The sequence below is a fragment of the Notechis scutatus genome, chromosome 3 (genome assembly GCF_049901735.1).
Source record: "Notechis scutatus isolate UNSWTSFEM ecotype Mainland chromosome 3, rNotScu1.2, whole genome shotgun sequence".
Classification (NCBI taxonomy): Eukaryota; Metazoa; Chordata; class Lepidosauria; order Squamata; family Elapidae; genus Notechis; species Notechis scutatus.
The window spans coordinates 180,568,211-180,594,907 of NC_142011.1; the positions used below are offsets into that span (position 1 = coordinate 180,568,211).

General features: G+C 36.6%; 1 protein-coding gene and 1 long non-coding RNA gene across 3 annotated transcripts in view; one reads left to right on the top strand and one right to left on the bottom strand.

The window, feature by feature from the left end:
- Positions 1 to 506: 506 nt before the first annotated feature.
- Positions 507 to 24,059, top strand: ATP6V0D2 (ATPase H+ transporting V0 subunit d2). The gene is made up of 8 exons (XM_026689119.2): positions 507 to 753; positions 8,585 to 8,756; positions 14,040 to 14,218; positions 15,902 to 15,981; positions 17,736 to 17,813; positions 20,222 to 20,398; positions 21,506 to 21,583; positions 22,642 to 24,059. Exons 1-8 carry the CDS (start codon positions 624 to 626, stop codon positions 22,801 to 22,803), a joined length of 1,056 nt encoding a protein of 351 aa, XP_026544904.1. The 5' UTR covers positions 507 to 623; the 3' UTR covers positions 22,804 to 24,059.
- LOC148131515 (uncharacterized) overlaps positions 14,355 to 26,697 on the bottom strand; it is a 40,546-nt gene continuing 28,203 nt past the window's right edge. For both annotated transcript variants that reach the window (XR_015748974.1, XR_015748975.1), the window contains one exon: positions 14,355 to 14,794. This is a non-coding gene — a long non-coding RNA (uncharacterized LOC148131515). The remainder of the gene's footprint in view (positions 14,795 to 26,697) is intronic.

Genomic DNA, 26,697 nt, shown 5'->3' on the forward strand with positions numbered 1-26,697 from the left:
ACCAAACTTGATTGCAGGAAATACGACTTCAGCAATAGAGTGGTCAATGTCTGGAATACTCTACCCGACTCTGTAGTTTCTTCCCCAAACCCCAAAAACTTTAACCTTAGACTGTCTACTATTGACCTCACCCCTTTCCTAAGAGGCCTGTAGGGGGCGTGCATAAGCGCACCAACGTGCCTACCGTCCCTGTCCTATTGTTTCTCTTATTCTTTTATTTTTCTTATATGTACCCATTTCATGTATTCACAACTATGTATACATTTATACTTATTATCTTGTAAACAATTGGCAAATCAAATAAATAAATAAATAAAATAAATAGATAGAACCAAGCTACTTTTGAAAAATGTACAGCTTCCTTTCTTTGTCTCTACTCTTTGTTCCCTTGCACAGATTTTCCTTATACAGGGAAGTGTCCAGTTCTTGGAAAAAATTAAGAGTTCTGTCTGGTAAGTTCATGTTGTGTAAGCACTGAAAACCACAGCTAGTTTGTATTGGAAACAATGAAGCAGGAAGAAAGAATTCACTTTGAACCCAACCAATTCTAGCTCCTTCTGGGGATCATCTCCTAAAGGGAAACACAAAACTCAGGAGTTTCTACACGCAGGGAGATTTCCATTATGCCAGGCTACTCAGAATTTTATTTCAATGTGGATCATGGTTATCTAGAAGGACTGGTCCGAGGCTTTAAAGCTGGAATCTTGAAAGCTTCTGATTATGTTAACTTAGTCCAATGTGAAACCCTGGAAGGTGAGTTGGGTTATGTTGAAGTTCATTGTTGTAGCTTTGGGGAAATTATCTGTCTGTCTGTCTGTCTGTCTGTCTGTCTGTCTATCTATCTATCTATCCATCCATCCATCCATCCATCTATCTACCGTATTTGCCGGCGTATAAGACGACTGGGCGTATAAGACGAGCCCCCAACATTTCCACTCAAAATATAGTTTTTGTTATATACTCGCAGTATAAGACGACCCCCCCACTTGGAGGCATGCTTTTCAAGGCAAAAAAGTCGTCTCATACACCGGCAAATACGGTAAGTTGTAACACTTGGGGTATTCTGGATATAATTCTTGATTGACACCCCCAACCCCTTTCCCCCAAACTTACAAAGCCACCAAAATGCTTTAGAGAGGCAGCTTCGCCTTTCTCAGGCTGGCACTCAATTCCTCTCCCTTTCTTTGTGACAGCCCCGCGTGCGTGCCATCGGGACTCCAAGGGTGGGGGATGGACAGCTGCCAACTCTCTCTCTCTCTCTCTCTCTCTCTCTCTGTGTGTGTGTGTGTGTGTGTGTGTGGTGTGGAGGGTAATTCCGCTATCTCTGGCCTCCGCTCGGTTTTAAAGTCGCTTGGCCGGTTCCCAAGTCGCAGCGCGCGCTGGCCGGGAGACGCGGCGCCGGGTGGAAGCTCGGTGCAGGGGAGGCAGATCTTTCTCTCTTAAGCGGGGAGGAGGAGGGGACAAGAGGAGGGACGGGACGGGACAGGGGGCGGGAGGAGGGCGCTCGCCTTCTTCCACCGCCCACCGGACCCTTTTCTTCCCAAGGGGACCCTGGAAAGCAGCTCGGGAGCCGGGTGGCCCTGCCCAGCGGGTCCCATCAGGAACTTCCTGAGGACACCCCCCGCCCCAAGCACAGCCCTCCCGGTCTTTCAAAGAGGGAGGGAGAAGTGGGAGGAGCAAATTGCCGCCCCGCCCGCTGCCCAGAAGGAGGGCGCCACAGTCCACCCCCACCACCTTCTCCCCCCACTCCCCGGGCCATTACGCGGCTCGGGGCTGGCTGGGCGAAGCGGCCCCGCCAGAGACCCTCCCGCTCCACCCCACCCCACCTCCAGATTGGCCTCCGCAAGTGCCCCGAGCCGGGCGGAGGGTGGGTGGGTGGGAGGGAGGAGGAGGAAGAAGAGACTTCGGCTGGGCTTGAAGGGGCTTCGCAAGTTGCGGAGCTCCGCCCCCGTCGCTCTTGCACCGAGTGACAATGTATTTACCGGCGTATAAGACGACCCCCCCCACTTGGAGGCATGTTTTTTAGGGCAAAAAAGTCGTCTTATACGCCGGCAAATACGGTATCATCTATCTATCTACATTGCCTTCTCATTGGCAGCCATTCGGGAACGTAGTAGATTTGTCTGTCTGTCTGTCTGTCTGTCTATCTATCTATCTATCTATCTATCTATCTATCTATCTATCTATCTATCTATCTATCTATCATCTCATTTCTGTACTGCCCACCTTTCTCAGAGAGGGATGCTGGACACTGTACAATAAAATGTTAAAATATGTAACAGTATACATAAAAGTTTAAAAGTAGGCAAGAGGTTAAAACTAGTTAAAAGACAAAGGAGGGCTTTCAGTGGACTAACCAGCATGAAACCTGCATGCTTCTTTGGGCTTCCCACAGAGCGGGGGCCTACCTCACCTCTGGGGAGAGAATATTCCACACGGTGGAGGCAATGGCAGAGGAGGCCCTCTTCCTGGACCCCGTCAGTTGGAGTTATTTAATTGATGGGGTCTGCAACATAATTTCCCCACCTGCTTGGTGGGATGCTAGGCTGATGTAATGGGTCGAAGATGGTTCTGTGAATAACCTGACCTTGTGCCATGCAAAATTATAGTGTTGTCTCTCTTAAAGAGAGAAAAACATATTTATCTTGGCATTAGATTAATTTGGATGAAGGAATGTTGGATATGTGACTAAAATTAGCAAAATTGAAACGTGGAATTATCTTTAAATGAGATCTTTAGATCTCAACTAGGATGCAGGCAGAAATCACCTTGAGAAAAAAGTTAGTAATCTTTTTGGGTTACATTATGAGTTGTACCAGAATTATGCTGCTGTTATGCAGTTATTGTAATAATGAGGATATGTACTTCTATAGTCTAATATTTAATTATAGTAGTAGCAAGGTCCATTAGCCACATTAAAACATTACCTGAAACAAGCAGAAGTAGAATTTTAGGACTATATATTTTTTTAATTCAAAAGCATAAACATTGCTCTGTTAAAATTTTTGGCTACACTTTAGGATGTCTTGAAGCTGCAACAGATTTACAGAGTTAGGGCTAGATTTAGAAGAGAAGCTGCAAGAAATATGTACATATATCTAATATATGACTATATTAAACTGTTGATGGGCTGCTTTCAATACTTCCAAAGGAAACTAGAATACAGAATCTATGTAATCCATAGATGAACCTAAAGCAATTCCAGAATAATTAATACAACTATAACAACTTAAAACAAGAAGTCACAAATGCGGGAATTACTACTAATTTATTTTGAGTGATTATATGCATGACTAAAATTACTAGAGATGAATTATGCATGTTATATTTATGATATTTTAAATTTCCAATGTAATTAGAGTCACTTGAATACAACAACACACTCGTGTTTTGAGATCATTATAGGTTATTTTTGGATCCTGATCTTTCTGAATTCTTCAAGGCAGTCTGAGAGGTGATTAACTCCAGGTAAATCTTGCATTTAGAGTTTCATCTATGTACTTTTTCTATCTAAAAAAGAAAAGAAAGAAAATAAATTAGGGAGCATATACACAGGGCCAATGGCTCTGGTTATTTCACATCTCACCCTTTTACTACAGGTAAGGCTATAATCTTCAAAATGTTTTCCCAACAGATCACTGTTTTTAATTCTGCAACCCTTTGTTTGGCATACAACTCTGATTAGTTTATATTGGCAAGCTTTAGCCTAACAGAGTGACTGCTAGATTTAACCTTGAAAGACTGCATGATGCTAGATATCAATAAAGACATACAGAAAATGTGTTGCTGTCATTCACAGCTGTCTGGATATTTACAGCACCATTCTAGTAGCTCAATCTATTCACACATCTCCAACTCCCCCTTTTTTCTGATATATTCTAGTACATTTTTTTTATTTATTTAGCATATTCTCTCTTTCTTTCTCCCTACTAAAATGAACTTCCAAAAAGTTTTGATTTTTCTTAGAAAAACTCACCCAACCCAAACAACAACCATCATTATGAGAAGGATACTAAGGAATTGGAGCCTTCAACCTCATTGTAATGGAAAGAGGAAATTACTGAATTGAAGAAGTTAGTTTCCAGAAATTATATAGGAATTGATAGAAATAAAAGAAGGCATGTAGGATGATTATTGCCTACTGCTTTCCTGAAGCCTAAACATTTTGAAACATATTAATTAAGCTCGCACTCATATGTGCCCTGCAAGAAATCTTCAAGATGTTCATAGTTTTCTTTTTGAAATAGTTCTATAAAAGCTACTATAACAATTTTACTGCTTAGGAAATAAGTGAGTAGTGAAATTCTAAAAATAATAACAGCAGCAACAACAACAACAATAATAACAACATTAATACCTAGGATGCTGGCAGCAACCTGTATCAACCATCAGTGCCAGTCAGTGATATTTGCAGGGATGGGATTCTACTGGTTCAGACCGGTTTAGGCAAACCCCTTACTCCGAAGATAACCTGGCAGTGAACCGGTTCCCTGTGATGAGCATGTGGGCCCACCTGCCTGACCCTGCTCTTTCTTCTGCTTTATTTCCTTTTTTTAGAGCACAACTGATTTGCATGGCACATTGGTTTGCCTTGCCTCAGCTGTTTTATTCACAGGGACTGCAGTAGAAGGTAAATATTACAGCTTTTTAAAATGCGGAACGCACGCACAAAATGCGTGATCACCAAAACGGTTGTTATACCAGTGGAATACCAACTCTGGATATTTGTGATACATGTTTAAATGCTCAGTTGACTGAGTTTCATGGTTAATGAATATAACGATAACGATAATGGTAACGATAACAGTAACAGTAACAATAACAATAATGCCATCAAACATCCAGATTTGCCTATCCCAGGTCCTTGATAAGGACTCATTAGGTAGACAAAAATGCCAAACCCAATCTGAACATCTGGCTGACTGGGTGATAAATAACAACAATAACTACTACTACTGTTATTATTGTTATTGTTGTTGTTACTGTTGTTACTGTTATTGTTATTGCTGTCATTGCTGTTCTTATTGTTGTTATTGTTGCTATAATTATTAAGCAAAGCACTTACTCCATACCTAATATCTGGGTTTATATTGGTTAGCACTTTAAGGGCAAATGCAATTCCATATAATTCCAATTTGGAATATTAGGAGCAATTAAAGGATTTAGTCCCTGTAGTCCAACGTCCAGGAACAGTGTAGAAATCTGGACTTGATCATTTGATGGCATGCAAGGGCTGCTATCCCAAAAGGGAGTTGAATCAAGGTAAACAAGTGGATAGTATATAAATTGCAGTTAACTGCAATTGAAATTGAGTTCAATGTCAACTATGATTAAATTGCTTAAACTCAGTCAGAATGATTGCCCCTTATATATTTAAACTGGGATACCAGATGTAAGCTGCATAATTCCAGATAGCCATTAGATGACGCCTGAGTTAGACTTTCTTATTGCTACATCTAGTGGCAGTTTAGATCTGATAGCCTTATTTTGAGGAGAGATTCTGATTGCCATAGCAAATATGTTCTGCAGACTTATTCAAAGAATAACATTTCTATTTAGTTTTCTTTAGTTAGGATCCAGGCTTTTGTAAACCAGGATGTTGGGCCAAGAGCACATTCTGCTTTCAGATTTTGGCTTCTTAAGAGAACAACATGCCTAATAAATTAATTTATCTTGGTTTGGTTATACATTCTCTAATTTCTGACTTATACTTTTATCTTTTGAATTAAACAAAAACTATTGTTTGCACCAATTGCGATTTAGAAAATAGCTTCAGATTTGATTTCAAATCCAGCAGAGATGTTCAGCTGTTCTGACCAGTTCTGGAGAACCGGTAGCGGAAATTTTGAGTAGTTCAGAGAATCGGCAAATATCACCTCTGAATGGCCCCGCCCCCATCTATTCTGTGCCTCCCAAGTCCCAGCTGATCGGCTAGGTCTTATTTTTGTTGCCCTGCACAGGAGAATGGAGCTGTCAAGCAGGTTAGTGGGGTGGGGAGGGAATGGGATTTTGCAGTAACTTTCCCCCAGGAGGTGGGAGGGAATGGAGATTTTACAGTGTTCTTCCCCTCCCATGCCCACCAAGGCACACCCACCAAGCCATGCCACACCACCAAGCCATTCCCACAGAACTGGTAGTAAAAAAATTTGAATCCCACCACTGAAATCCAGGTTTATAATCTCTAAACAAAGTATGATTTGTATCCAGATTGGAGATTAAAACTAAACACAAACATTCACACTTTGGAATGCTCCTGTACCTCAAAATGCCTACTGCAATATGTTAGGAATGTAAGTCACCTAACAGTTGGGTTGGAAATATATAAACCAGGATAGACATTTTAATACTGTCTCATTAAGGGAATGCTAAAATTGTAATTGAGTGTGGTTCCTCAAACGGCCATAAGATGGAGCCAGAAACCTGGTTTCCCAGAGCGTGTTGCCCTTGCTGCATTTCCCTATTGACTGTTGCTGATCATTGTTATTCTTGAATTGGATGTGAGTCTTTTACTGAACTGTTTTTGATACTGGACTTAGTAATTGGATTATCCCTGGACTGAAAACTGACTGCTATAACCATGTATGACTTGGACTGTTTGTTGGACTTTGCTTGACTGTTTACTGGAAGTAAAACCTACATTTTACTGTACAGTGTAGCTGTGTGCTGTGTATGTGTTATTCAACATTACTCTCACTATGTCATCCTGTGTGCACTCATTCTCCTAATGGGGAATTACCTCAACACTGGTTATGGGCCCAGGCCATACCAGGCTCAGATAACTGAGAGTTAGTGTGAATGCACAGTCAGCTGTTTACTGTTTAATTGTGAATACAGACAGCTGTTTACTGTTTAATTGTGGGTTACTATCCTGGTAAAGATGGTACAAGACCCATCAACAAGTCTATCATTGATAACCCACTTGGATGGAACAAACTATGTTTCCTGGTCTATGAAGTGCAGTTTACTTCTGCGTAGGGAAGGGTTATGGAATACAGTTCAAGATCCACTGGATGTAAATGCTTGGGATCCAGATAAAGAGGATTGATGCCAAGAAGTTAGCTGACTTTTAATGGAACAACGAACAAGCGAACAATAATTGGACTAACACTGAGTGACCAGCAGCTAGTCCATATTCATGGAGAAGAGTCTGCTGCTAGATGTTGGGAGAATTTGAAGAGGATTTGTGACAGTGTAGGTGCACACATACATCTTACACGCAAACTGTTTAGAGCACCTCTTCTGAAAGGTGGAGATATGTTAGCTCATTTGAACTTCATGAAAAGTACTTTTCAAGAGCTACATGAAAAGGAACTGATATTTTCAGAGCTGCATCAAGTTTACATCATTCTTTCCTCATTGGATGAAAGTTATGATGATTACGTATCTTCACTGGAAGTCCTGACCAAAGATGAACTGACATTGACTGACATAACCAGAAGGTTGTTAGAAGAAGCAAGAAGATGACTGGATAGGGACCAACTGAGGAAGGAACAACCACAAGAAGAGGATTTGTGTTCAACTGCCTATATTGTTAGGAAAAGTTTTTCTTGTGGGGCTAGGGGACATATAGCTAGATTCTGTAAGAAGGACAAACGACAGAATACTGATAATCACCCGAAGGCTAAGAAGAATGTTAGTTTAGCTATGTCTAGCAATTCAACTGTAAATCATGATTTGTGGGTTGTTGATAGTGGAGCATCGCAGTGCATTACTAAAGATAGAGAGAGGTTTGTAAAGATGTCTACAAGTAAGCAACATGTATCATTGGCAAATGGATGGAAGATGAAAGCGTCTGGTGAAGGTACTGCATATTGTTTATGGGTAAATGAGCATTTAACTATGTTATATGTACCTAAACTGAAATTTAATTTGTTATCAGTAAGGGCTTTAGTTAATATTGGTTATGTAGTAACCTTTAGGGGAGTATAAACTGTATAACAGAGAAAGAGGGTAAAAGTGTTACTGCTAATTTAGAGAACAATTTATATGTGATACATGATGACCTGTTGAAGATGGCTAACTTGGTTTATAACAATGTTAAGCCACATGATGAATGTGTACATTTACTACATAGATGTCTGGGGCACATTAATTTCAAAATGCTCAAACAAACTGTTGAATTGTCAGAGGGAGTAAAATTAAATCCCTGTAGCAAGTACTTAAACTGTAATGCCTGTAGTCAGGAGAAAAGTAAGGTTACTCCAGCAAACAGACTGAATGGGTTTAAGACCAAAGAACCTTTATTTATTTATTTTTTAATAAATAGTGATGTTCAATATATGATCTTTAAAGTGTCTGTTGAAAATATATTCTTCACCTAGGCCTTTCCAATATAAAATGTGGAAATATTCCTTTCCACTGTTTTTAATTAATATATTTGTTATTGAATAAGGTATTATAGTATTTTAGTATATCATGATGATTATTGATTTCAGATGCTTTGATCTAAAAAGTGTTTAAAAATAATATAAATATTGTATGCAGATGTATACATGTCATTGAGATGGGAAATCAGTATGATTTGTCACTTAATTTCTTTGAAAACAATAAATTTATTGTTATTATCTTTTCAATTCTGTTTTAGACCTGAAGTTACACTTACAAACCACAGATTATGGAAACTTCTTGTCCAATGAAACTGATCCTCTCACTGTCTCTACAATTGATGACAAACTAAAATTCAAACTGCTGACAGAATTTCAGTATTTTAGAAATCACGCCTTTGAACCACTTTCAACTTTTCTAAATTATGTTACGTAAGTGAAGTTACTTCCTGAAATGATTGTACCAGTGAGCTATGAAGAGGAGCTCAAATCTTAATCTTCATAATAATGAAAAGTATAACATTTCGTTAAAAAGATGAAAAGATCTGGGTGGGAGACAACTAGAAAATCCTGGTGTTGTAGATTAGAGTAGGACACTAAAAAAACATTGCAAAAGATCATGACAAAATCCTCCAGTCTGTTGCCAAGAAACCAACATGGATACGTTCATCTATTCATTGGAAGTTAAACTCAACCCAAGGCAAATTTAACTTTTATCTTAGAATTTATTTTTAAAAAACCCTAGCTATCTCATGCATACATATTCTTAAATATGCTGTTGTTGTTTAATTATTTGTTATGAAAATCCCCATGTTATGTTTGTCAAATAACTTCATAAACTGTGTCTTCTTGGCTAGGTAGCTTCACACTGTGGGAATGGCCAAGCAAAATACAGAATGTTTCCATCCAGAAATATTATTTTTATCCATATGCCAGTTTAATACATAGACTTACATTATCAACACAAATTTAGCAATACAGCATTTTTATGCTGCCACACAACTGCTAGATAGCCTTCTGTATCTCTTTGCTGTCATGTACTAGTCTTTGGGATATCTTAATACTAAGTTGGGTCACCTTATTTAAAATCAGAAACAGAACTGCAACCTTTTTTTCCTAGATTTTTTTTTTGTTATGGCAGCAATATTTCACTCCGTAGGAAAGATGAGTCATAAAAACGGCAGAGAGTTTTTCACCTTTCAAACTTTCTTTCTTTGTAAAAACTAGTTGCAATTTCATAACACAGAGACAGAAAACAGATTAGTAGTCATCCTGCTCAGTGCAGGACCTGCTAGAATATCTCTGAGACATGAACATCCAGACTCCGTTTGAAAACTTCCAGCAAAAGTAAACTTATCACTTCATGTGGCTTCATGTTCCAGTATCATATAAACAAGAAACCCTAGAATGATTCCCCCCCCCCCCCCGTAGCATAAGCTATTTTTCCAAAGTTATTTAAAAATCAGTATGAAGTAGATGGAGCCTGTATGTTCAGAGAATGTTGAATGCAGATCATTGTAAAAACTTGGCATTGTTAAGCAGCATTTAGGCAATCCCGAATAGTGGAATGACCACTGTTGTTATCAACAGCAGCCCCCACCCCCACCCATCACCTCCATCTTGATCATTATTTGCATTCTTAGTAGTATTAGGTGGTTGGGTCTCATTTTCATTTAAATTTCTCACAAAGTTCTTATCCAATGTTGCTCCCAGGGTTTGTGAGAAAATTCAAATGCAAGGACATCCAATAACCCTCTTGGAGTATTCAAAATAACTCCGAGGTGCTATTATTCTCGCTCTTTAGGACAGTGTTGCTCAACTTTAGCAATTTTAAGATGAGTGGACTTCAACTCCCAGAATTCCCCAGCCAGCATTCTGGGAGTTGGAGACCACCCATCTTAAGTTGCTAAGGTTGAGAAACACATAGACAGCATGTTAGGAAGCATTGTGAGCAAGTCTTTCTATATGTTCTATAAGTATTCACATGGGTGCCTTACCTTTAGCCTTGGCAGTTGTAACAAGAACTCAAAAGGAGCTAAAGGCCAACAAATCTCCTCTTTCATGCCAGGCATTGGCACCATGGATTGAAATAGACATGCTTGGGATACTTGATCACTGCATTACTATAATGTTCTGGGTACCTGATATGGCACTTTTACATAATACAAGATGACAACCCAATTAGGAAACATAGCATTTAGCTAACCAAATAGAACAGTATTTGGTATGTTTTGGGCCCAAGCAGGGATGGTTGTATTTGATTATTGTTTACTACTCGCTGTTCCACTTTAAATTGAGTTAAATTGTTTTAATATGTCATGTAATTATTATGCACATATTATTTTTAGAACCATTAGTTACCATTGTTTTGTATCATTGCTGTAACCACTCTGACTACTTGGAGAAAATGAAAGTATATTAATTAATTAATAGTTTGCATCTAAAAATTAAAGATGCAAATGCTAGGCCAAGAGACCTTGTTCATAGTTCATTTGTCAAAGTTGCTTTGAGATGCTAGCATTCTGGAAACTAAGGAGAGTCAGCCTTGGTAAATTACTTGAATGGAGAACCATTTAGGAATTGCAGGGCTGTTGGATAGATTGAAAATAAATAAAAGCTACCACCCTGCTGAAGAAGACAAAGGAAAGACATTTTCATAACATTGCCAAGAAATCTGCCTGGATGCAACCACCAAGTTCAAATCATGGTGCCTTTATCTTAGATTTTTATTATGAGTGGTGTTTGGAATGAAGCTTTGCACCCACAATAATTCTGGGAAATATAGCAAACTGGGAAGAAACTTCTAAAACCTCTGATTGTTTTCTTATTTATTCATTTTAGTTAACAGATCCAGAGGTGGATCTACAAGTTCTTCTAAAGATCTTTCTTTGAAATTAGTGTGACTGATTTTAGCCTAAACACATTTTCCTTAGGCAGCTAACTTGGACTTTCATCAAAGAACAATTATGTGTTAGCTGTGTTCAGTATTGCTACATCACAGAAAGTTTTTTGTTCCCCTCAAATGCCAGAATAACTGACTGACTTTGAGTAGCATGCACTTAGACTGGAGACTGGGAGTCATCTGTCATTATCTCTTAGGCAACAACATAACTTCTTAGTCTATCTCCTGAGTTGCCACCAATCTTTTGGGTTCCCTTTCCTGAGAATGCCTATCAAGACATAGTGACCTAGAACCTGTTTTAACTCCCTTCTGATTCTATCAAAGCAAAATCTGTCTCAAGCCATCACATATGTACGGAAAAACATCATATTTCTATATTATTTCATATTATAACATTTGCACACTTTTAAGTAAATAAATTTATAGCAAATGATTCCCATAGTTTCTGTTGTTGTGTGGTGAACAAATTATATGCATTTTGAATAAATTTAAATAGAAATGGGACATGTTAATTACATTCAAGCTCCATTGAAATAAATGACTGCTGTCCAAAAATATGTGTTTTGTGTGGAAAGAGTAATGTTCATTCAAAGAAAAACAATAGAAATTACTTGATAGGGTAATTTAATAAACTAATGTGGAGACTCAAAACATGCTGACAAGCTATTTGTTAGTAATGGATTTTTTTAAAAATTTGCAGTAAATATGTATGTTTTTTTTTCTCCTTTGTTGACTTCTAGCAACTGTCTGGACTACTCCCTGTAGTTTTCTTGGCAAATTTTTCAGAAGTGGTTTGCTATTGCCTGCTTCCTAGAGCTGAGAGAGACTGACTGGTCAAAGGTCAAACAGCTGGTTTTTGACCTAAGGCAGGACTAGAACTCACAGGCTCCTTGTTTCTAGCCTGGTACCTTAATCACTATGCCAACCTCACTCATACATTCAAATACTTACCTTTTAACTCTTTAAAATATTATTGTAGAGTGCACAGTGGCTCAGCAGTTAAAGACCCTGAGCTTGTCTGCTGGAAAGCTTACAAGTCTGGGTTTAAGACCCCAGTGCTGTGCAATGGGGTGAACTCCCCAGATCCTGTCCACCTAGCAATTCAAAAGCATGCAAATGCAAGTAGATAAACAAGTACCACTTTGGTGAGAAGGTAACAGCATTCTGGTTGCCTCGGCTTACAGTCATGCTGGCCACATGACCGTGGAAATCTTAATCATTCTGGCTTCCTTGGCTGAATACTGCCCCTAGAGTTGAACACGATTGGACATAGGAACACCACCATACTAATATTATATTTCCTTCTTTTGTTTGAAGCACTGATTCTTTGTTTATTCAATTATTAAGATTTTGTGCCTGAACCAATTGCTGTGTTTTATCAGTCTGAATTAGAAACATAACCTATTGATTACTGCAAAAGGTTCTATAAGCAATTGCCTTGGAAGACAACCCAGAAGCAGCTTTGGTATAACATGCAGTACAGTTCAGTGGTTATTCTTAATGCATAAAGCCCATTATGGTTTGGAATATGGGTAGTTACAGATCTGCCTGGTTTAAATGGAACTGTTCCATCCAATGCATTTGCCTTGAGCTGTAATTCAGACAGACCTCTTCCCCATATCCACCCCTGCCCCTCTTGGAAGAAATCAAGAGAAAGCAACATGGCGTTTCTTGGTACATGCTCCATTTCTGTAGAATATTCTAATCCTGGAGATTTGGGTGGTACTATCCCCAGAGGCAGATAATGTGGAGAATGGATATTACCAGGTTAGAAAGTTGGAAGCTGTGAGTTCTAGTCCCACTTTCACCATAAAATTCAGCAGGGTGATCTTGGGCAAGTCACTTTCTCTCAGTTCAACCCACCTTACAGGGTTGTTATGAGGAAAATAAGAGGAAGTTGTGTTGGATTTGTTCATCACTTTGAGTTAATATAATAAAAATGGGATGCACACATTAAAATATTCTATGCGTTTTAATATTTGCTTACTTGGATGCCAATGTAACTTGGACTTGGTATTCTGCTTTACTGGGAGTAAATGCTATGTGTATTTCTGTAACCTGCTGAGAATCTGTCTGGGAGTCAGCATTATATAATACTGAAATTAAATAAATGGATTTGAATTGATACTTCATTTCTTAGAATATTATATTAAGTCCCTGATGCCACCAATCTGTCTTGTCTTAAAAACAGGAAAGTCTGCGTACATCTTCTCTATAAAATGTATTAATTAAACTTTAAGAGGAAAAATTAAATATTTAACCCAAATGACTTATCACCCAGAGAAGAAGGGCAGAGATGTGTCTTCAAACACATTGCTATGTGACTTATTAATAAGAGTCAGTAGCATGTGTCTCCTATTTATCAATATAAAGTAACATTTTCTTCCCAGACCTGTTGCTTTCCAAGTACTGTCAGCTCAGCTGCTATGACCAGGACTGGTAAGTTGTGGTCCAAAATATCTGAAGGTTATAAGTTTCAGAATGGCTGATAGAGAGATGAGAAAGAATGAGGATCACAAAATCCACATGCAGATAATGAAATGTGAAAACAGTTGGACTTTTCCCACCTCTCAATGTGCAAGGCTCCGCAAAATAGATTCCTTTTAGATGATATTGTCATTTTGTTTAATGTAGCATGCATTGTGAAGAAATTCTTATTTCCATTTTATCATATGATCCCTGCTTAGAGGAAAATTAACGTTCTGCTACAAAGCCCAAGATATTAGATTTAACATTAACCTGATTCTTGGATTTTAAAATATTTTTCAGAGAATGCAATAAAACCTTTGACTGATGTTATCTTGTCATGCTAGGTATAGTTATATGATTGATAATGTGATTCTCCTCATTACTGGTACATTGCGCCAAAGACCCATAGATGAATTGGTTCTTAAGTGCCACCCTTTGGGCAACTTCGAGCAAATGGAAGCTGTCAGCATTGCTCCAAACCCTGCAGAGCTCTTCAATGCAATCTTGGTGGACACACCATTAGGTACGTCACTCAATCTTTTCATAGATTTCTAAGTATGTTCCCATGGAAGAGAACATTTCCTACTATATCTTCTTCCTTTAAAAAATGTGATCCATCAAAATGAACATAACTTATTATGCTCTGGTTTACTTCATGATTACAGCACACACATTGTTTTAGTACTGGGAAGGCATAAATATTAAATAGTTTTTACACATCCTTTAGCTAAGTAGATCACAGGCTATACCCTTTGTATGAATGTTTGCTTTCCATGCATTTCTTTTATTATAGTAAATTGGTTAATAGAAGAAAAATGCATTCAATAAAGTTAACAATATATCCTCAAAATGAATAATAATGAAAATAAAATAAAATAAAATTAGGGGTAAAGGGAAAAAAATAAAAACAGTCTGGAAAAATGTTTTCAACCAAAAATACCATGACAGTATTGAGGAATGTCTTCTTTTTTGCCCCTTTGTCAAAATTATCAATAAAAATAAAACAAAAAACAAGGGATTTTAAACCAGTCCATTGCTGCAGAACAGGTAAATTTCTTCTTTCCATGTTATATCATGATTCTTTTCATCAGCACCATATCTGAAAAATGAAAAATATTAATAATGATGAATCCCAAATTTAAGGGAGACAGCCAAGATAAATATATGCTCTTTTAATAAGACAGTAATTGATCCAACCTTAATAAATTGAATCCAAACCACATGAGTTAATATTTCAACTCTTGAGTTGTATTTTCAACAGGGAAGGGTATTGTAAACAATCCTTACTGAAAATTTTCTGGTACATCCAATATGTAGAAATCACTTTGGGAAATTGATTCATTTTAAGATGATAAGAACTCAATTAACTTTATTTAAAGGGTGCCTTCACAGATCTATTTACATAGGACAGTCAAACTCAATATTGAGTATTTCCTTTCCTCTTCTTCAGTCATACATGTTTTTAATACTTTCAGCATTTCTTATAGCTTCATTGTGATAATTTGGTTTACTGTGCAAAAAAGGGTGTGTGTGTACATTTTTGCAATCTAAATATGTTTCTATGTGAGTTTGGTGACATATGAACCAAAGCTACCTTCAACTGAATCAGATTTACTAATCTTCTCCAATGAGGCTACCCTTCCGAAATCAGGCACTTCTCCCAGTGTCTCAGTTCACATGCCTATTGATATGAATTTTCAGAATTACTGTAAAGGCCATACATCTGGATGTTGCCAATTGAGGTGCTCTAACAACGATAGTTCTTCAAGATTTCAAATCTGATATACCAAACACAGCACTCAAAAACTTTTCTATCACTTTTCCTAACCCATTCTATAATAATAACTAAAGACAACTGTATTTGGACCCTGTTTCTGGAATTGGCAATGTGCTGCCAAACTCTAGCCACTACAAAACTTTCCTTATAACAATGTCATCAACAACAATAACAAAAACCAGCCATAATGAGGTAGTATTTCAGAAAAGCATCCCAGGAAGCTATGGCTACCATTTACCATTTTAATTTTGACACAATTCTTCTGGGGATTTAACATTAATATTGTTCTATAATGATTATAACTTTTCCTTTTTTCTCTTCTATTTTTTCATAATTTGAAATTTTGCTTAGCATTTGAACATGTTTTAAAAATTTAATAAATGAACTTCTTTGAAATTTTATTTATATCTTAAGTATTATTCTTTACAGCTGACTTTTTTCAAGATTGTATATCTGAAAATGACCTGGATGAAATGAATATTGAACTCATGCGCAACAAACTGTACAAGGTAAACCCCAGTTGAATTCTATTGAATTCTGTTGTGTAGAGAAATCTGTGCAAATTAAGACTACTAAAATTAGTGGCAGATTTATCACTGGTATCATATAAATATATATGAAAGATTAAGTACACATAAGATAAATATATTTATTACTGGCAGTGGCAAAAAAACCCCTCAAAGATACTCTGTGACTTCTGTTCTACTTTATGTTATTATCTGTCACACACAAAGCCATTCTGTTCAAGAATAGGATTCAACATATAGAATTTAGACAGGTTCGTGTGCAAAGGACACGTGGAGAAGACACAATGAGTATGTATTCTGTGTACTCCATAACATATTTTTCTGGCATGTTTAAATGGAAGCTTTCAAATCTCTCTGTTGCCAATAGACAAACAATAATTGTATATTAAAATATTGCATATCTAACTATGAAAAAGGCATTAATAACTTTCTGGGGGTTAATCTATTTAGGTTTGCTCACATCTAAGCCCTTCTGAGTTTAGTTAACAGATATTTTTGCATGAGGTTTCAGAAGTCATCCCAAGAAATTTTTGGTTTGCATGACAGAGAACAAAGTAATTCTTCCTACTTCTTCACTATTCCATCCAAGTTAATTCAACTGGCTAGATGGCTGACAAATTCTGGAGTTGAAGTCCACACATCCTAAAGCTGCCAATGTTCAAAAACCCTGGGCTACACATTCTTATTTTAACACTAAATGATTCTTCCACAGTGGACACAGCTTTAAAGATCAGAGGATAAGCTGTCTACATACAGCTCTGTTTTCTAACATTTGACTGCCATTCCTATGCCCTGACATCACTGTATCTAATGATAGGACTACCCCTCTAGGGTTGCTGTTACAAGAAGCACTGTCAGCTGATGCTGAAACCTATTCAGCAATATTTCTAGTTATTAAGTAGAAACCAAGATTTCCAAATTCAACTGTTATTTTAATATTGCTCTTATGCAATATAGTTTGGGATGACATTCAGGTGAGCTAGAGGAATAGGCAAAGAAATATGCTCTAGTCCCAAAGATGCTTTTTCCAAAAGGCAACCGGACTTTCTTGTTTGTTTCCTTGAAAACATTTCACTTCTCATCCAAGAAGCTTCTTCAGAACTGAAGAAGCTTTTTGGATAAGAAGTAAAACATTTTCAAAGAAAAAAAACCAAGAATGTCCAATTACCTTTTGGGGGGAAAACCCACTTTTGGGACAACCATGAGCTGGATGATTGAGAATCTCCACAGACAAACATACAGTATTTCCTTAACTTACTGTAGTACATTTTCTGAGACAACATAAATATGCTCTCAAAATTTGTAGCACAGGCACTGGCTTCAACAGAGTTCCTAGTTTTCATATTGTTAATTACAGTCTCCAGGGGATAGGCAGAAATGTGCAAATTTGACAAATGAATGTGGAAGAAATTATCTTATCCCTATGCCTTACTTCTCAGAATCATATCCAAGATTGCTAATAGCAATCAAGTCAAATCAAATAGAAAGCAAACCAGAGAAAAGCATCCAGTTCTCCTCAGTGTCTTGCTTTACAAAAACCTATGAGTTAAAAGTTTAATGGTGGAAGAAACACATTAACCTTACTTTCATTCTGTAGTAAATAATATAAATTTTTCATATTTTTCCTATTATCCTGGACTTGCATCAAAATTAACAACTCCAGTTGAATCCTATTTGTGATCTTTTAAAGAGGGTTTTTAAAATAAATGTGTTGTTTTTCTGTTCTATTTTTTTAGTCCTATCTTGAGGCCTTTTATGCATTCTGCAAAAAAGAAGGTGGCACTACAGCAGATATAATGTGTCCTATTTTAGAGGTAAGAAAAATTTAATATTTCTTTTTTTAATCTCATCTATCACCATAGCCATCCTAGAACATAATGATAAGGTTGGAAGGAACCTTGGAGATCTTCTTGTCCAACTCCCTGCCCATGGCAGGAGAATCTATTCTATACCATTCCAGTCAAATGGCTGCCCAGTCTCGTCCTGAAACTTTCAGTGATGGAGCATCCCTAACTTCCAGAGGCAAGCTGCTCCACTGATTAACTGTTCTCACTGTCAGGAAATTTCTACTTAGTTTTAAGTTGAATCTCTCTTTTAATTATTTTTCCATCTATAGCTTTTTGTAATGCCCCCTGCCTTCTTCTGTGGCTCTGTCTTCTTCTGTGACAGCCTCTCAAGTATTGGAAGACTATATCAGATTTCTCCTAAGTCTTCTCTTTGTTAGACTAGACTTACCTAGTTCTCTAAATCATTAATGGTTTGGACTGCAGATCCCTTATTATCTTTGTTGCTCTTCTCTATACTCTTTCTAGGGTCTCAGCATTTTTTTCTATCTTGGTGACCAGAACCAGTTTTGATAGGACACTCCCAATTTTGACCATTTGTTGTCTGTTTGACAGGAATGCTTCTATCCAGTTATGCAGTTGCCCAGAGATACCATAAGATTTTAGTTTTAGGAGTAGTTTGTCATGTACCACTGAATCAAAGGCTTTACAGAAGTCTATGTAGATTGCGTCTATTGCTTTGCCCTGATCGAGTTGTGTAGTCCATATGTTTTTGCAGTGTAAGAGTTGCAGATTACAGGATAGTTTTTTTTCCTGAAACCAAATTGTTTATTGGAGAGTAGGTTGTTTGTCTCTAAGTGGAGGATAATGGATTGGTTAATAATTGATTCCATGACTTTACAGGTGACGCAGCATAAGGAGATTGGTCTGTAATTTTCAATTAGGCTGGGGTCTCCCTTTTTGAAGATGGGGATGACATGGCTTGTGACCATAGGTTAGGCAAGGAGCTGGTCCTGAAAGATTTTTCAAAGATTATGCTTAGAGGTTCGGCTATGGCAGTGGATAGCTTTTTTAAGAAGTAGGCACATATTCCATCCGGTCCAATAGATAGAGATGGTTTTAGATTGTGTAGTGCTTTTTCAACATTGTCTTCTGTAAAATCGATATGTATTAGATCACTGTAGTTGTCTGTGGTTCGGCTAGGAAATACTGGGTATGATCCATTGCTGTTTACAAATACTGAGCCGAAGAATGTGTTAAAGATGTTGGCTTTAATGGTGTTATTGTTGCAGTCTTTACCATTAGGTCCTATCAGGGGTGGGATGGACCTTGAGTCTTTTAGTTTGTTGTTTACAAAATTGTAAAAAGCACAGTTGGAATTGGTACATAGAAGGTTTTCCTCTTGTTTAATGTTTTTGATTAGTATATGTGCACACACAGCCCTGAGAAGAAATTTAAGGCTAGAAAAATGATAAAATGCATATGCTATCTTTATTTTAATTAAAGATAAGTGCATCTCCCTCCACCTTCTATCCAGCAATCTATATTCATTTACTTTAACTTTCATCAATGGTTTCTTTTGTGTTCTTCTTCGCATGTGAAAATGGATCTGCTATATCTCCAGCACTAATGTATATTTATTGGACAGAAGTTGGACAAAAATGTATTAATGAAATAAACAAACAAGAATGCATTACATTAAGGGGGAATTGCTTACAAAAAGAAATATACAAACATGTAACACTAGTCAAGATTGCAAATAACATCTGTTTGGAACAATGTGTAAAAATGCATACATATTGTTATGTTTTTAAAAAGAAGTTTTAAACTCATAATGGAATGGAATTTACAAAAAAAATTGAATGGAAAACTAAGAAATTTATCAAAAGTTCAAATCAAAAAGATTGGAAAAACTGAGAAACCGAGAAAAACAGAAATTGATCAGTGAGAAACCGAGAAAAACAGAAATTGATCAGTGATCCATTGCTGGCACTTCTTTCTCTTATAGTTCCGTAGACACCTGTCCTTGGCATAACAGCCAGAATTAAATATTGCATAAAAAGTGATTCATTTCTGTAGTACACATAACCTACTGATTTCTTTTTAATAAGTAAGGTTTGAAATATTTCATTGGTTAAAAATCTAGATATTTCTGCACTGAACTGATTTTATTTGTGCTCTTTCAATGCTTCCTTTGCAATATGTTACATTACTAGGAAATAATATGAGTTCCCAGTGGGGTGGAAAAGGTGTTTACTTAACTTTTATATTATTAACAAAGAAAGCTTAACCAGGTGGGGGGAAAAAGTTTTTAAAATCTACATTGCCAAAAGACAGAGAGGATTCCAGTGGATTACTAATACTAAGTGTAACAGTTGTGCATCTATGAATGATCCTTTAAAAATATGTAAAATTGTCATATGTTTTACTTTATTCAGTTTGAAGCTGACCGGCGGGCATTTATTATCACAATTAATTCATTTGGAACAGAACTAAGTAAAGAAGACAGACAGAAACTGTATCCAACTTGTGGCAGACTGTATCCAGAAGGCTTAGATATGCTTGCCAAGACTGAGGATTACGAGCAAGTGAAGGGTGTGGCAGATTACTATGCTGTATGTAATTTCCAAATTGTGCCTGATAAAAACATATTGTATCTATACCACTTTAGGATATATGTTGGCAAATTTTAAAAATCTTACATACTGGGTGTACCAGATTCTAAACAAAGCAAATGGATAACATTGAACCTGCTTCATTAAATGAAATGCATGGAGCTCTCTGCCCAGTGGTGGAGATTGCTATTTCCATTTCCTGTTCCTGTTTTTTTGAGACATAAAATACGGTAGTTCTGGAGGAATAACTGCTGATAAAAACTCTATGTTAACCAGTTGTTGAACATTTAGAAGCTGAATATAAGGGCTAGTTATTTGAACATAATATAAGAACACTTATGTATAATGGCTTCAAAGAAAAGAAATTTCTATTTTCTGGAATAGATAAATGTTTTTACCATAGACTTTATTTTTCCATCTTTTATGATCTTATAAAACTATAAATTATCAACATTATTTAATAAAATGATGTAGATATAGGTGCAAGACAAATTTATTTCGCATGGCAGTATTTCTCTACTTCTGTATGTGTAATAAGGAATGCTGAAGGTTATACTTGACACTAAGCTAGGTTATTCATCTTAATGCCTTGAATAAATCAGAATTATTTGGGATCACATAACACCCTGACTATAAACATGGCTTGTTCATCATGTTGACTGGATTTATGCAATATATTAAACCAAAACAAACCAAGCATATTATAGGTTATAGCATGTGTGAGCCCAATCCATGAAATTGGGATAGTACCATAAAAGATTCATTGTACACACATTAAACTGAATCAGGCCAGCAATCCACTTAGTTAGATTCTGTTTATAGTGACTGAACAGCAGTTCTCTTTAGAGATATTAGAACTGAATCCAAGAACTTATGCATACAAATGGGTTGTCATTGAGTGCTGGCCTCATAATCTTTCTCTGAAGGAGTATTTAAAGAAAGGCGAGAAAGAGAGAGGGAGGGAGGGAACATGCTTTGCAATTTATAAAACATGTGAAGTAGAACTATGCATTGAAGAATCAATTTACCAAGATCACTTTACCAAGAACAAAAATAAGTAATTTGTGAATGTTTTACATAATATTTAGTGATTGCTTGTGTTTTCAGGAATACAAGGCTTGTTTTGAAATGGTTGGAAGTGGTACAGGTGACAAAACCTTAGAAGATGCTTTTTTTGAGCTTGAGGTAAGATTTGATTGTCCTTTCAAACACTGTCTTCCCAAACTCTTTCTTTTCAATGTATTCTGAGATACTTGGTTTTGTGGGCCTCCCAACAGACAGATGTACTGTGGATGTACCTAAGATTAGGAAAGAATTTCAAAAAAGGTTTCCTAGATTAGTAGGTTGGAAAAGATGCATTATAAGGTGTCTCTGTATCTCCCCATGTAACCAATAGAACAAATTGCTATCACCTAGCTGTCTGCCTGCTACCTATCTACCTACTTATCTATCATGCTGCCCATCTCCCCCTACAATGCGACTCTGGGCTTATTTGATTTTCTTCAGAGAGACTTCAATTTATTTTAAATTCTGAGAATTGACTGAGACATGAAGGGATTGAAATCACTGTAATCGTGTGTAAATTCATGTTTCATGAATATAATAAAATGAATACTAAGTTATAATACACATTTCATTAATTTTAATACATTATGTCTTTAATGTAATACCCACCCTTTAAATATCTTTTGGCACACCCATCCTCTTTTGCAGTGAGGGCCTTTCTCATATGCGACTCAAAGGTTGGTATGGCCTTTGTTCTTTGTAAGATTCACAAACTTCCCTGCTTCTAATAAAAAAGATGTATTTTTTAACCTTTGTGATAAGTGGCATACAACTTGTCATTCTTCATCAGAATGATGAAAGCAGCATCAGAATGTCTGGCCAAAAAATCCATCCTTATGGGGCAGGTATAATGTCACAATGCATATAAAAAAGGGCTGGAGCAAGTAGCGCAATACCACAATGCTACGTTTGACAGTTTTGCCCTCCTTGCCCCTTCTGTAAATGCTGCTGTTTTTGATGATCCTGTGAGCTATTTGAAGCATTGCCACAAATGTTCAGATATAGTTAAACCTCAGGCAAGCTTTTACTGAGCAAAGCAAAAGGAAAATCCATTTAGATTTACTGCCATTTCTAAAGCTCTTTTGAATTCTGAAGAGAGAAAGACATGATTTACAGGTAACCAGTTATCGTTTTTTTAAAATATATATATAATTAAATATATTTCTCCTTTTGTACAGGTAAAAATGAACGTGCTGGCATTTAACAGTCAATTTCATTTTGGAGTTTTTTATTCCTACGTTAAACTGAAGGAACAAGAAAGTAGAAATGTTGTGTGGATTGCTGAATGCATTTCTCAAAGGCACAGAACAAAGATTAACAACTATATCCCTATATTTTAAATTGATTGTTAGTGTGCCTATTGTCATTTATTAAGGGTTCTTTACTAAATTATTCCTCCAAAAAAAAACCAAACCCAGTCTGTTTACATATTTGGCCATTAGGAAGAAATTGTCTTAGAATGTAGCATTTTGTTGTTCCCACATGTTAGATCTATTCAGATGAAATAACTCCTGGCATGATTTGAGCAATGTTCAGTTATTATATTACAACAAAGGTAAGGTGAATACAAAAGCTTGTGATTAGGATGTTTCAAATATCCTACTTTACAAAAGGCAGTCATACATTTAAAGGGCTGTCAAAGATGATTTTCCATATAAAGGCAAGCTCCACTTGAAGAGATTTTCAAGATGCCTGTGGCTTAAAGATAAATAAGAATCAGTTTAGATAGTACTTTAAACTGGGATGCTTGTGAATAATTAGCAGCTGGAGCAAAGGTTTCTGTGGGTGTGCTCAGGATATTGAATCTGGTGGCAGAGGGGTGCAATTGAAGCTGTGGGTGTTTTAATGTGTGTCCTATATGTGATGCACATAGTAAACAGGTATACCAAACAGGTATACCATTAATTATGGCTGCCGTATTGATTTTTCTGAGAATAGAATAGAATAACAAAGTTGGAAGGGATCTTGGAGGTCTTCCTGCTCAGGCAGGAAATCCTATACCATTTCTGACAAAATGGTTGTCCAATCTCTTCTTAAAAACTTCCAGTGTTTGAGAATTCACAACTCCATGAAACACTCCCTCAACTGGAGAGTAAGCAAAGACACACGAGTCACCACATCATAGCCTTCCATACTTTGTCAAAATGGATCTCATTTTCTATTATGTCACAGTAATTATTTTAAAATCTGTCTTTATTTTATGCAACATTGTGCCAAATTTGATCCTTTTGGGGGTTCAAATTTGTTGCCACCCAAGAATTGTGATAACACTGTGGAAAACTTGGTCCCTCCTTAATGAACAGCAGAAAAAAATATCCATTTAGTGCAACAACTGCAATATGTTAAACAGCCAAACTGATTTCTATCTAATGACTAAATTAGGTTAATTGGGCCTCTTTCTAGAATGAGGCAACTAGGAAACAAAGGTAATAATGAATGAAAATTCAAAGAATATTTAATGGAATAGTTCTGCTTCCTGTTGGTTTCACACACACACACACACACACACACACACACACACACACACGTATATGTATGTGTGTATGTGTGTATGTGTGTGTGTATATATGTTTTCTTAAGTTTTCGCGGGTACTTACATGTATGGTATTCAGCTTTGTTCGGGTATTTTCCCACGTCATTATAGTTGTGCTATATATATATGCATATATACACTGTATATTCATATTTCCTGTTTAATACTTAACAGTGTATGGAATGTTTAGAGTATAATTATTGTAGATTTCTTTGGGTTTTCTGTGACAAAGATGCCTTCAATTTGATCCAGAGCCTTTTAAATACATATAAAGAAAGCTATCCTCTAATTTTAACTCTTGAGGAAGGGAAGGAATATTTAGCCTTACTGTGCTTCTATTATTTACTAGTGGGTGTCTATGCTTAATTAAGTTTTGAGTATCATTAAGTCATCAATTGTGGATAGATATTCCAATAGATCAATTCAGAATTTACTGTGTGATCTCCAAGCAATATTTTCTATCTATGTGTATTAAGGTATTTTCTTTTTCTTTTTTTAAAACTCCTCCCTCTCTGTAGAAATATGAAACAATAACTAGCCATTGAAGGCTTTTGTGTATTGAAGGTTAAACTATAGGAGATTCTATTCACCTAACATTTTTTAAAAAGTAGTATAATCTGATATATTAAATAACTATCAAAATTATAGTGAAGAACTTCCTTCCAATTCAGATAGCAGCTTCAGAGGAGTGATTTTCTTCTGGGTCAGAACAATAGAGAAAAATGTTAAACTGCTTATGAGTTGGATATAAATATTACAGTCTGCACTTCTAATAAGTTGTATTGTGTTTCTCAAAATGCATTTAATATCACAGCTGGTTCTAAGAAATGCTGTCACTGATGGAGAAGAGAGAAAGGAAAAGAAAAATCTTTTTAAAGCTCATGTATTTCATTAAAAAAATCAAATTATATTGCAGGCTTTGAGTTAAATGTCAAGATTCTTATAATGCTCTATTTATGAATCAGAGTCAATAAGAAACCACAAAGACAAAATCAGCCCCATTCTCTGGCATTTGCTTCCCCTTTGAGGCACTGTATGTTGCAACAATAGAAGTTTAATCTTCCTTAATACTATTTTGAATCTTATTTTTAGTTATTTTGAGTTATAATTGCTGTTTTAAAAAGTTGTAATAAGTGTATAAAATACAGTTATAATTTTAACAAAGTTGAATTATAGATATTTGTTGCTGCTTGGTTAATAAATTAGTAAATAAATTGTCCAGAAATGCAGTGCAATATCATCAGCACAAATGTTTCAGTTTTTCTTCTGTGTGAAGATTTGCTTGCTTTAAATTTGTGAGTATGTGTGATATCTACATGTATACATATAATACATTGAAACAACCAACATACATTTATCCAATCTGTAGGCTAGACTGGGAAGTTCATGAAGTTATCAGAATTTCAGTTTGACTTCAAGGAGATTCTACCATTTTAAATATATACATAAGTCTATAAGAAAACTTCTTTGTTTTCTCATTTGATGAAATAAAATATGTTTCAATGGATTCAATGGATAAGTTGGATTATATTGCAAATGTGAATTAAGAGTTTTCTTCTGTTTTTATGTTTTATTTCTCTTCAAGAAAATGAAATATTTCATACATTCTTCTTTTAATATGGACAAGGTAGAACCCTTCATTTATTTGAGAGAGAATTCAACTTTTTTTTCAACCACTCCTGTTGGACAAGGAGGAGACTGAGGTTAGTCAGATATGCTACTCTGATATTCTCACCATAAGGTTTAGGACAACTCACTGCAGCAACCTCACCAAGGCTCTCATTGAATCAATCTGTTGTGGGACAACTTGCCACAAATCCATGAGGGATAATTCAATTTAATAAATGCTATCTGCTACTGTTTCATGGACATTATTTCCATTTTTCTCAATGGAAATAACAGTGGAAGATAACATTTATCACATTGAGTTATCCCACATAGAATTGTCCTGGGGCACGTTGCCTGCAGCAAGATGGCTGTGATGAGTTGGTCGTGGTTAGTTGTCCCATTCTGCCCACCATAGTTGAGATGAGGGGAGGCAGGAGATGAAGAAAAAGCAAAAGGAGAGTGTGTTAAACATGACAGGATAGGCTGGAGGAACACAGCAATTTTGTGTGATGGTTAAGGCACTGGCCTAGAAACCAGGAGACTATAAATTATGGTCCTGCCTTAAGCATGAAAGCTGGCCAGAGGACTTTGGCCCAGTTACTCTCTCAGACCAACACACCTCTCAGGATTGTTGTTGTTGTTGAGGGAAAATAATTAGAGGAAGGAATATTAGGTATGTTTGTTCTCTACAGTTAGAAAAGTAATAAAGGTGGGCTAAAAACAAATCAATAAATCATACTTGGATCATGATCCTTACTCCTGACGCTATCACAGCAAAGAACAAGCTTACAAACTAAGACATCAGTGATGTGAGAGGAAGGAAGAAAAGAAAAAGTGCTGGGAACCAATGGGCTGGTCCGCTGATCATGGGGGCTGGGGGGCAGTATACACCGTAAGCTCTATACTTCTTAATTTACATAATTAATGTTATAGGGACATGAGATAAGTTTGGTTTGTTTACTTACTGAAGTAATGGCCATTTGGAAAGACAAGAAGGAGGAGGAGGAGGAGGAGGAGGAGGAGGAGGAGGAGGAGGAGGAGGAGGAGGAGGAGGAGGAGAAGAAGAAGAAGAAGAAGAAGAAGAAGAAGAAGA

Coding starts and splice junctions, on each gene's coding strand:
- ATP6V0D2 (XM_026689119.2), top strand. CDS start 624: ATGCCAGGCTACTCAGAATTTTATTTCAATGTGGATCATGGTTATCTA. Junction 754..8,584: donor CCAATGTGAAACCCTGGAAG/GTGAGTTGGGTT, acceptor ATTCTGTTTTAG/ACCTGAAGTTACACTTACAA. Junction 8,757..14,039: donor ACTTTTCTAAATTATGTTAC/GTAAGTGAAGTT, acceptor TTGTCATGCTAG/GTATAGTTATATGATTGATA.